Genomic DNA, 12,805 nt, shown 5'->3' on the forward strand with positions numbered 1-12,805 from the left:
CTGAAAAGGCATACCAGAGCAAAAACTATGCCATGAGGTCAAATGAACTGCCTGCAGAGCTCAGAGGCAGAATTGTGTCGAGGCACAGATCTTTAGAAGGATACAAAACATTGTTTTTTACCACATTGAAGGTTCCCAGTGCACAATGGCCTTCATAATTCTGAAATGAAAGAAGTTTGAAACAACCAGGACTCTTCCTAGAGCTGGCTGCCCAGGTTTGTCCATACAATAGAAGTCAATGGACTCCAATGTTGTTTGGTTCCCAACGTTCTTCAAAATATCCTTTTTTGTGTTCCACAGAAAATCCCTAAATCCAGGCGTGCAGAGCTTGTCACATCATACCCAAAAAGATTGAGGCTTTAATCGCTGCCAAAGGTGCTTCAACGTAGTACTGAGTTAGGAGTGTTATTGAAATATTTCTGGTTTTTTTTTATTATTATTTTGTTTATAAATTTGCAAAGTTATAAGAAATCAGTTTTTTGCTTTGTCTTCGTGGCGTATGGAGTAGGCCTATACATTGATGTGAATGAAAAATATTTAAAGCATTTTAGCAAGTTTGCAATATAACGAAATATGAAAAAAAAAAAAAAATCAAATGGTTCCAATACTTTCTGAATGCTTTGCTCATGTTTGTACATTTCAATTGAATATGTTCATGAATTGTATGTATCCTGTCCTTTTTCCCGGTAGGAGAAGACATGGGAGAGGTGGTCAGGACCAGATAGGACAGCAGAAGTCAAGGCAGACTCTGAGCTCACAGAGGTCTGAGCGGAGGCTGAACATGGTCTGATGGACCGCCTCTTTTTGCTGACCTTCTTCTTCTGTTCAGTCTTGTGGGTTTTGTTCTGGGAGGTGCGCTGGAAGAAAGGCAAGGAAAGTCAGATTGAAGAATGGCTCCTGGGACACAGCCTATCCGAATACAAGTATTTGTTTGAAGGTTAGTTAAATGCTTAAAAAAAAAAAAAAAAAACTTTTTGTTCTTGAGCATGTGGGTGATTATATATTATATATTATGTCCTGGTCATATTTCAAGTCAAGTCAAATTTATTTCACAATACACATTGTGTCAAAGCAGCTTTACATGAATGCATAGTGTAATGTCTATAATGCCTTAGTGCTTTACCATATAGCATGTTTTAGGACTGGTCGATGATGATGTATAACGATGACATAAGTGATCCTCCGGATTAAGATCTAGTAGCCATATAATGTTTTTAGTGTTTTCTAGCATATATATCAGTGACACAGTGACTCATGCACACGTCTGAGCTTTTTTATTTATTTATTTTTACAATTAAGAGATTTAAAGGGATAGTTCACCCAAAAATGAAAATTAGCCCATGTTTTACTCAACCTCAAGTCATCCCAGGTATATATGACATTCTTATATATATATATATATATATATATATATATATATATATATATATATATATATATATATATATATATATATTATATATATATGACATTCTTCAGACGAATACAATCGGAGTTATATTAAGATACACTTTTATGGGCACCAAAACAGAAACAGCCATTCACTGCCACACAGGACTTTTTTTTTTATTTTTTTTTATATGTTTTATTGAGCACCAACCATACAAAGTGTACACAATGTTAAACAGTACTTATAAATATGAAACAGTGCTCACATTTTTTCTCTTTTTTTTTCCACACCCCCCCCCACCTCACAGGACATGTTTTAATATAACTCGGATTGTATTCATCTGAAAGAAGAATGTCAAATACACCTAGGATGACTTGGGTGAGAAAATCATGGGCTAATTTAAATTTTGGGCGAACTATCCCTTTAATAGTTGGTAGGATTTGTTCCAAGCGAGAATAAGCAACAACAAAAAAACTATTCATGAACATATAATCAGTTGCTGAAAAAATACTTTAATAAAGAAATAAGAAATTACAAATCTAGGGTAACCTAAACCTAACCTTGTTTACATTTGCCCTGTTCCAAATGGCACCCTAAACACTTGCGGTCTTCCTCTGAGTCCGCACTTTCGTGACGCAACGACGCTTTGACTGTTGGGAAAAAGTCTGCTGCGGACCTCGCTTCAGTGCAGACTCTGCAAAAGTGCACATCGAGGGCGCATATCGACCGCAAAGGGGGCACTTGCGAACACCCTTCTGAAACCTATAATGACAAAATGGGACACCCTACTGGACTTAACGGACGTGCGTGCGCATGGCAGCCATTGTTAGTCCATGAGACTGAAAAAACTGAAGTGTGCCATTTTGGGAGGGCCATTAATTCAGTAACTTGCTAACTAATCTTTTTGATATAGTATAAGGCAGGGAGCAATCACACAGCTTGTTTTATTTAGTTCTGATTGTTGTCAAAAGTACTGATACTCTGGTACCAAGTTGATAGGTGTCAGTTGAAATTGAATGATATCATCCTTTCTGCAGTACCGGTACAAAATACCTGGTCAATCTGGTACCTGCTTTCAAACATTCCCACTCATATTTGTTTCAGCACCATGTCATGGCCATAAACTGTACATCCTGTAAGACTTATGTAGAGAGCAGTATATTTATTTAGGGCGTGATGCTTGTCTTTTATTCCCTTGTTACTTGTATTAACTACATTAATAAATATTAAAGTAAATAAAAGATATCCGAACTGAACCAAAAAGTAACACTCCAAAAAACATAAAAATAGATACATCCAAAATGAATCAAAAACACTTGAAATAACACAAAATTTGAATTTGTATGAAACAGGTGTCCGTTATGCAATAAATCGGAAAAAGTATATAAAATAAGCACCACCATAACAAGAATAGCAATGTACAGTGAGAGATTCACAAGATTATTTTCAAGTCATTACTTTTACAACAATTTACATTTCTTAATGTAGTCAAATCTTAATGCATCATGCAAATGTCTCTCGTTACCTAGTGTAATATGGTCTAAACTTGCCTCACAGACCTGAAAAATATATCTATAGAAAGCTTAAAACGTCTACTTTTAAACAAAACAATTCAAAACGAAAAGAAACGGGCTGTTCTCTGCTTATTTAGGCTAATTCGTAGCAAGTGTGCATTCACTGCGAAGATGGCGAGTCAGCATCGTCAACTTTATCTTTGCAGCCGACACTGACACAGAAAACAATAGTTTATTAATAAACAATTCAAATGTCTCATGCATAATTATTACTTTTGCAGGTTCTTTGTGGCAAGCTTTATGCGTGCGCTTGAGATGCGGAATAGGCAATATATCATGAAAACGCTAATTATAGTTTAGTATTCTCTCCCATAGGCCTTCATATTTAAGTAATTAAATTAATATAAATATGCAATTAGAAAAAAAACATAGTCATGCATGGGCAGCCCTAGCCTACTTGTTTTTACATATTTTCGAACCAGCATGTCACAAAGGGCATTCTGGGTTGAGCGAGCGGCCCTGAGCAGAATGAGCGAGCGGAGCGTAATCTTCAGAAAGGCGCTCTCCGCTCTGGAGGAAATATTACCACTCCGCTCAAATGCTCTGGTGTGAGACTAATGCCTCGTTTCCACTGAGCAGTACGGTACGGTACGGTACGGAACGGTACGCATTTATTTGCGTTTCCACTATCAAAAGTTGTGAATGGTACCAAAATGCCGAACCGTACCGTACCACTTTTTAGGTACCCTTCCATTGGGGTACCTAGCACAGTGGAACGGTACTAAAAGGTGGAGCTAGACTCACTGCAGGACGTTGATTGGTTGACAGAGAATCGTCACTTGCGCGTGCTACAAGGGGAATGACAACATAAGAAGCGCCATTTTTTAATATACAGTTTAATATAATACTACTGTTACTGTATCACGAAATGTAATTTTAAGAGTTTTTCAGGCGAGAATGTAGTTGTTTAAAGCTCAAATCTGTGGTTTATTTATAAAGATGATTTTTTTTTTCCCCGGTTGTGAGATCCATGCGTTCAGCGGGGCTCGGCGCTCATGTTTCCCGGCTGGATGAGCCTTTCCTCGGCTAATCTTCTGACGTTCGTCGCTTACTCCGACGGTAGTGGTTAAACATGAGATATAATTCGTCTTGTGTAGACCTAACGGGCGATCTTTGCTCTCGTGAATATATAATGAGTTCCCTGTCAATCGTTTTGGCTGAGGGCTAAGTTTAGTTTCATATTAACGTTATAGGCTATTTATATTTAACTTTACTTGTAATGTTAGACTAGAGCGCTGCATTTGGATATTTGACTGAATTGTTTGCTTTATTTCTTATTGTATAGCTTCTTGTACCTTTTACTTAAACTTTTATATAGGCTATTATTGATAAAACTGAAATTTTACAAAAAGAAATATGGTTTCTTGTCATTTTTTTATTACAAGATTATCACTGATGTTTATTGCAACATTTGTACAAACGCATATATTGCCTGGAATATGTTTTTTTTTTTTTTATTTAAACGAAAAGAGGTAACGTTAGGGTTGTGTTTTAAATTTCGTTTTGTTATAAATAGAATAACGTATAACGTGCAGTGAATAATGAATATGCGTTGCGCATGAACCACATTTGTGTCCCTATAATGTTTAATTTATTTAAATGAAAACGAAAAGAGGCAGAGTGGTGTTTTATAACATATTTCGTTTTATTGTTTCTTAAAATGTACATACAGAGCAAGTTAACAGAGATAACCGGAGTAGCAGAGCAAGCTGAGTGACGCTTTTAAAAACGCTCTGTACCATTTGCATGTAGGAGTCGCACATGGCAAGTACAAACTTTGCGTACTTGATATTGAGAAAAGCCTAATGTCGGCGCTTGTCTTCTTGTGACAAACATGTCGAGGAGCAAGAACAAGATCTGCTGCATGTCATCCATTGTAGCATGTTCTACATGCTCTATGTTCTTCTTCGCGCGAAAATGACGTTGATCGAAACACCACGCCTATCAAGTAAGGGTACTGTTGGCAGTGGAAACGCTAGCCAGATCATGGTTAACAGACCCGAACCGTACCGTACTGTCCCGTACCGTACCGTACTGCTCAGTGGAAACGAGGCAAAAGTGTATCTTCTTCTGTTGTCTGAGAGTTGATTGACAGCTTTTAGATGCATTATTGGCAGGGCCACCCTCTGGTTACATGAACGTGTCACCACTGCATCAGAACCGAAAACATGGGGATTTTTTTAAAGACAATAATCGCACAACCTATTCGATATTCTATAATAAAATCAACAAGTCGAATATTCGAAAATCTTGACTCATCCCTACTACCTGGCGACAAAGCGTGAAAGAGTCACAATAAAAGCCAGAACAGCCACATGTCAAAAACATGTCAATACTTACATTAAGCGCAAGAGAAACATGTCACATGCTAGCCAGTGAACCTAGTGGAAGCCATGCAACTAGCAAGTGTACTACTGGGGCGGCGCTGACGCCCTTAGCATCAGTCAACTGTAAGCATGCCCATATAAACTCATGCAAGCCAAGCATTGCTCTGAACAGGCATACAAAATCGGAGCGGCATCAAATGCTGGTGCACAACAGTACTCAGTAAGTCAATAAAGAACTGATGACAGCCTCGCTGGCATTGACTTGACGACATCAATATTCAGCATATCGCATTTGCACACACAGCAGTACAGTGGATATGAATGTCGTTTATCAGCTATACGATCTAGTCAAAACTACCTCTCACCAAGAACAGGTGTTTGTCTGTTATAGGACAACTTAGTTTGAATAAAATGAATATTTGTGTAGTGTTCAATGTTGTTATCGATAGAGATGGGGTATTATTTCATCCGCAACCGCATCACAAAACTCATCATCCGCACCAGCGTTTTTTTACCAGATTTCAAAGCCGCACCCGCCTGCCATCCGCTGATTGTTTTGCGGTCTATGGATGATGCAATGCTCTGCTGATGCGAGCCGCAAGAAAGCCCTTGTCTGTTCTAGAAAGGATGCAGCAAAGATATTTAATGCTAATGTATGAGGCATAGGCCTACGCTGAGTTTCATTCATTTACGATGAGATGCGCTCTAGTTCAACTTCACAATGCAATGCAAGTGAACGCGGCGCACAGGCACCTCCATGTTACGGTTATTATATTGTCTCCTATATTTGCTTTTTATTTATTAAATACATGCAATTGGTTGATGAAACATTTATTAAAATTAAGATACAATTTGTACAAAACGAAATTTGCTTTAAAGAAAGGCTTTCTACAAAGCAAAACTTAATGAAGTGGTAAAAATCATGTCTGACGATTTACAAAACAAAACTTCATTAAGTGGTAAAAACCATGTCTCCCGATTGCAAATGTTCATTGCTAATGTTTATTATTGCAAATGTTTTTCATTTGTTTAATAAATCTCATAATGATGGCACATCACTATATCATAGCTTTTATTTCTATCTCAAATGATTGGCGGTCGGTCAAGGGGCAAAGAATCAAATACAGTTGTAAACGATGTAGACCATTAATAACACAGACTGTTAACAATTGTTTTTAATTAGTATTTAAACATTCTCTATGATAAAAAATGTTTGTAAAAAATATTTTAATAACACGGTTTTGGCGGTTATAGAGTTCTAATGACGGTGTTCAACTATAACCGTCGGTCTCACAGTTATATACTAACCGTCACACCCCTACTGAGAACGCCAGCCAGAGCCACACAGTGCTCGCATTCTCCGTGTTCATTAGTTTACGATCTGTCTAACAGTCCGGTCTAATACGTTATGAGATAGAACTGTTATACATAGAAAGTATACAGAAATGAAAAGTTATTAGCGTATGCCATTTGGTTGATGTCCAGTGTTGCTAGCTGAGCAGAAATACATAATCATGTTTCGCTTGGTCCCCTCAAAGTTGTGTTGGATTTGCTCCTCAGCGTAAAGGTTAAGAGGTCAATCTATCACTGTTTTCCATGTTCATAGAGTTAATTTCTGGAGTAAATATATAGGCTATAATCTGTGTGTTTACACAGCTTTTTAAAAAATGGCAGGTGCTGGTGTTTCGCGTGCGTTCGGCCAATCAGCGTACACTAACGTCACTGGTAGTTCCTATAGTGCTGGTTTAGACCCTACTCTGAAGGAGCTACATTAGTTCCTCCAAAAGGAGTTCCTAGAACTAAAATCATTCCTAGTTCCTGTGGTGCGAATACGCCAAAATCTGGGTATTTCCACCAATAGTTCTAGGAACTATGAAAAGGTTCCTTCGGTGCGAAAGCCCCTAGGCATACATGGTGAGCCAATGGCCGCTTGGCTCGAATGCCCTTGCACAGACAATACATGCAGTGCAAAAGAAGGGATTTCTTGATCGTAAAACCTAGCAAAGGTATTCTGATAAGACAAACCTGTGGCAAATCAAATATCCTGAATAGACATACCTCTTGTCCAAGCCAACAAGGACAGCATTCCACTAGTGGAGTGGGGCTGAACTAGACTGGGTAAACCCAGCCTGATCTGCCGGCGATTTGATTTCGCCCTGCAGCTCAGACTGGAAACCTGTACATCTATCTTTCCTGCTTCCTTTGCAAACTTTTGGGAACCAATCACAAACTGGCTTATCCACCTGCCGTGCTATTGGCGGGTTTAATCCAATCCAATTCCAGAGCCGTCACGGCTCTGTCCAATTCCTTTTAACTTCTCTACAATGCTCAATGGCTTCTTTTTAGCAAACAAATCGCTGAAGTGGGTGTAAATACCACACATTTCCTGCCTGGAGTTTTCGCGTCGCTCTGCAAAGTACTTCACCCGGATCGTTGGTCTGATTGGTTGAAGGACTATCCAATTGCATACAGAGTCATTTGAATTATGCCCGTTGATCACGCCTCTTGTGCAGTAGAAAATACATAGCAGACTTCCCAGGCCAGTGTTCAATCTTAAAAGATTGAGTTTGGTCTGGTGATAGCCAGACTAGGGCTGAACCCCATTTTGGAAAGTTTCACCTTGCAAAGCGTAAGCTAAATCAATCGCCTCCACAATGCAGTGAGATAATCTCTGTTTCAAAACTGGCATACCCTTGGTACTGCCTCCAAAACAAATGAAGAGCTGCTAGCGCGAAACTGGCTGGAGCGCTCAATATAAACACACAACGTGTATACAGGACACAGCAGTGAAGCAGTCGTGGCCTCCATCGTGACCCCTCCAGGGCAAATTCTTGCAGTATTATATCTTGGACTTTGAAAGGTGTTGTAAGCACCTTAGGGACATAGCCACGCCTCGGCTTCAGCCTGACTACACAGTCATTCTGTCCGAACTCCAGACAAGTGGGGTTAATGAACAGCATTTGCAGGTCTCCCACATTCTTTCAATACTCTAAAGCAAGCCAGAGCGCTGTCTTCAACGAGAGCACTCGCAGCTGGGAAAGTGCCCTCAGGCCCCGCTGATCTGCCAGACATGAAGATCCCACAGATCCGTCCTGGGGTGCTAAATGATACCCTTCACAGAACTGGTCATGGAGGTGCCATTAAGAGCTGAATCAGCTCCGGGAACGATGGCTGGTTGGGTCATTTTAGCGCAACCAACAGTAATGCCTCCCACTCCATTTTGTGTTACTAGTTTAGAAGGATTAAATTGTGTTTGTTTATAATTGTGAGTTAAATTAAAATCATTTTATGATTAATCAATGCAGAAATTCAGATTTCTGCATTGATTAATTCAAAGGGTTTACAAACTTATTCTTGCTACTGTATTTATAAATCAGTGATCTCAAGAATGTAGAACGTGCACCTGGCTCTATCCATTGGTTGTTGATTGGATTTTTAGATGTAGGCGTTGTCCTCAAAAATTAAGTCAGATTTAAGGCCTAATTCGCTCCGTGCACAATATGGCGACCGCTGACGTTCGAACTTGAGTGTGTGGGCCAGTACTTCTGGTGAAAACTTCCGGTGATCTGACAGCGAGAGCGAGAGACAACAGCAACCTAGTTCCATTACCAGAGAGATCATTTTTCACAATGAGTGTTTTTAGGATTCAAGAGAGGCGACTTGCCTTTCAGAGGGTGACAGCCTCAGCACTTCATTGTTGTGTGCCGTTATGTACCGTTTCATCACGTTACAACAAAGAAGTCAGCTTTCATGCATTCCCCGTTGACGCTGCGGTACGGGCTGAGTGGATGCAGAAGATCCGGAGGGATGACTTCAACCCGACCAAATTTTCAGTGTATTTCACCTGTGCGTTTCTATGCTTTCTATTACTGCATTTATTTTATGCAAGTGAGACAGATAACATAAATCATTATCTGTCTGGTGTTTATAAGCAGCGCATACAGTATTTTACTATGTGTCCTTCGGATGAGACGTTAAACCGAGGTCCTGACTCTCTGTGGTCATTAAAAATCCCATGGCATTTCTCGTAAAGAGTAGGGGTGTAACCCCGGTGTCATGGCCACACACCATTGGCCCTTACCAATCATGGCCTCCTAATAATCCCCTTACATTGAATTGGCTCTATCACTCTCTCTCCTCTCTCCACCTATAGCTGGTGTGTGGTGAGCGCACTGGCGCCGTTGTACTGTGGCTGCCGTCGCATCATCCAAGTGGATGCTACACACTGGTGGTGGTTGAGGAGAGATCCCCTGACATGATTGTAAAGCGCTTTGGGTGTACAGTAGTACATATGAAAGCGCTATATAAATGCCCTATTCTATTCTATTCTATGTGTAAAATATACACAAACTTAGCTATATTAAATTGTTTGTGGTACCTACAGTTAAAAATGTAAATGTAAAATATGTGATGATAATATTGATCGAGCAATTGATGTAAGTAAGTGAAAATATATGCGCAGAATTGAGAAAACATTGTTCACGATGCATTTTATGCAAACAACTCTAATCGTAGTTGTAACTCTATATTTACAGTAGGCATAATTGTCATTGCGTATGCAGCATGAGTCAAATACAATCTTCTTTTCGTGAACAGTTGTATTTCATTCATCAGTCTGACTAAGCATCCGTGCATTTAATTGCCATTGGCTCGTGTGATAGTAATATGGATCTTAGTAGTATTTTAAGTGATGTAGTTGTTTATAGAATCAATTATAAGAGATCATTTTCGGCTTTCTCCGGCTCCCTGCACCGGCCGTAATGCAAAACCGCAAGTGTCTACCCCCACACTCGCTGATCGGAAATCCAACATGGCGGCCACGTGCAACTAGCCTATTTCATGTGCACTTGCGATTTTGTGAATTTGCAATGGTCACTACATGTGTGTCTATGAAGTCAATGATCCATAGGGTAAAACAGTTTTAAATGCTAAAATAATCAATGAAATGTATAGAATGTCTGGTCAAATAATAAAATACTTAAAAGCAATTTTATTTCCTTGTATGATGAATTATACACTTACAAAAAGAAGTGTCATTTTTGTTTATTCATTTTAATAATCAGGAATGCTTCAGGAAGGGCATCTAGCATTAAAAAAAAGGCTATGTGGATAATTCCTTTCTGTTGACCTCTAACTGGAGGCAGCCAGAAGAGAAAGAGAGAGATGCATGAAGAAAAAAGTAGAAGAAAATATAATTTCAAAACTTTTATGTTGGGCATACACTGATTTCTGCTGTCATGGGAGCTCACAAGCAATTTCCCAGCCGTAGTTTTGTGTAAAGGCAGGTGCTCAGGGTATGTGATTAAAAGTGTGGTTGTGATCAAAACATGTTGGTTGGCTAGATTACAATTCGTTATGCATTAAAAAATTTATGTTTTAATGATCCACTTCACATTGAGTGGTTCTTTGTCTCCACAACCATAAAATGTGTAGTTTTCATTGTGATTCTTGTCACATAATTCTAGTTAAGTCAAATTAAATGCATTATGTATAAATCATTTAAAAATATTTTGTACAGCCAGTATGAAATTCTCTTATGGAACACAAATAGAGATTTTAGGCAAAATGTTAGTTTGATTTTCCACTTGCTTTTATTGAGTGCTATTAACTATTAAATTGATAGGTAACTGAGGCTGAAAATAGTAAGTAGCCGGTTCACAATACTTTACTTGTAAATAGGAAGATACATTTCTGTAGCTCTGATTAATTTTAAATTGTATTTTTGGCCACCCCTGAAATGGGTAATAGGAATGACATAACCTTAAAGGAGAACTCCGGTCAATTTTAACATTGAGCTCATTTTTTGTAAATTTGGAGTGCTGTCAATACAGAGAACAACGACAAAAATCGGTGTTGCCTACACCGTGTTATCCTCTTTTTAAAATTTGCACTCTGTTGACTTCAATGGGGCAAGTTTTAAACCTGCTTTTAGCCTCTTAACATCCTTGATGTGTCATTACAAGTGCACAGCCAATGTAAGTGATTCCTTCAGAGTGAACACGGTGAATCTGACTGCAGTAGATGTGAAAGATATGAATAAAAGTGATGTTATTTCAGCCAGCGCACATACCTGTATTTACATCCTGTTTTCGGTCGAAGTCCACAGTAGTCGATTGTCGAGTTCTCCACTGTTGCTTAGTTACCTATGATCACGTGCGTGAACTCGACAATCGACTACTGTGGACTTCGACCGAAAACAGGATGTAAATACAGGTATGTGCGCTGGCTGAAATAACATCGCTTTTATTCATATCTTTCACATCTACTTCAGTCAGATTCACCGTGTTCACTCTGAAGGAATCATCTAACATTGGCTGTGCACTTGTAATGTGAGAGTTTACAAGTGGAGTTCTCCTTTAAGGAAATGCGCTAAAAAAAAACTCATTAAAGGACATGCATTTATTACATGGACAGAGCAAGAACATAACATAATTGTCTCAAATGCTAAATAATAAAATGTACCCTCTTTAACTTATTACTGTTGAACTGAATGCAAAATTTCTGCTGAAATAATCAGACTGAAATAAAAGTAAGCAATTTATCTGTCAATCAGATGTGAGTGGAAGTTGTGTTTGCTACGAGCAAACAGTAGTCATCATTGGTCAATGGAAAGAAAAAGTAAAAACAAACAAAATATTTTTGTAAATATTTTGAATGAAAGACCAACAGGATAGACAGCAAAGACATTTTTTCACAGCCGTTTGCTCGTATACCGATGGTGGCAATAATAGTGGAGGGCACTGTATACATGAGGCCCTTGGACTTTGTGCTGACTTTATCGCTCAGCCCGCACCTATGTGCCACCGAGCAAAGTGTTGGAGCACTTTAACTGTCTGCCTGGTCACATCTTGCTTCCATTTGTCTCTGTTTGTTTATGAATGTGTATAGATGTTCAGACTCTGGAGGAGCTGAGTTTATGTGTGCTGTCTCGACTGGAGGAAGTAGTAAAGGAAAAGCATCACTGGAGGAAGATCACTGAGGCCCACGTGCAGCTGCTCAGAGACTTTGCCTTCCAGGAGTGGCTTTGTTCCCAGAGCCTGGAGCACTACTATCACACGTGAGTTCACATACACATTATTGCCAATCAGGTTTTTTAATGTTTTTGAAAGTAGTCTCACCAAGGCTGCATTTATTTGATTATGAATACAGTAAGAACAATAATACTGTGACCCGTTTCGTTGCTTTAAATGATAATGAGCAACGGCTTACCCCACCCCTCTCTTCCGTGGGGCGTGTCGACACAAGACACATAAAGTGCTGCCTTGGCGGACAGTATACAAATGGCTGAGGGCGGAAATATGTTAATATGGGACAGTCCGTCAGCGGTCGTGGCCAGAGCATGAGCAATATGACATCATATTGCTCAGAAAATCCAAACGGCTTGATCATTGAGAGTGTTTAGGCTTTTTGAGGATAAAAAAAAGGAGTGAATGGATTTTTTTCATTGTATGGTGGTTGTTTCCACACACTGCAAAGACATATTTATATGCAAACACCATATAAAAGTGAATTTT

General features: G+C 39.1%; 1 protein-coding gene across 7 annotated transcripts in view; it reads left to right on the forward strand.

Annotated features, from left to right (window-relative positions):
- arel1 (apoptosis resistant E3 ubiquitin protein ligase 1) overlaps positions 1-12,805 on the forward strand; it is a 62,079-nt gene that overhangs the window by 905 nt on the left and 48,369 nt on the right. For 4 of the 7 annotated variants that reach the window (XR_014603947.1, XM_084096518.1, XM_084096523.1 and 1 more), the window contains exons 2-4: positions 301-375; positions 691-937; positions 12,180-12,348. Coding sequence is in view for 6 of the 7 variants with exons in the window: in XM_084096518.1 (XP_083952644.1) it covers positions 790-937; positions 12,180-12,348 (317 nt within the window). In the remaining variant the exon portion in view is untranslated. Of the gene's footprint in view, positions 1-131; positions 216-300; positions 376-690; positions 938-12,179; positions 12,349-12,805 lie in introns of those variants that run through there. The other 3 variants (XM_084096519.1, XM_084096522.1, XM_084096520.1) reach the window with 2 other exon arrangements.

This window comes from Abramis brama (assembly GCF_963993115.1).
Source record: "Abramis brama genome assembly, chromosome: 21".
Classification (NCBI taxonomy): domain Eukaryota; kingdom Metazoa; phylum Chordata; class Actinopteri; order Cypriniformes; family Leuciscidae; genus Abramis; species Abramis brama.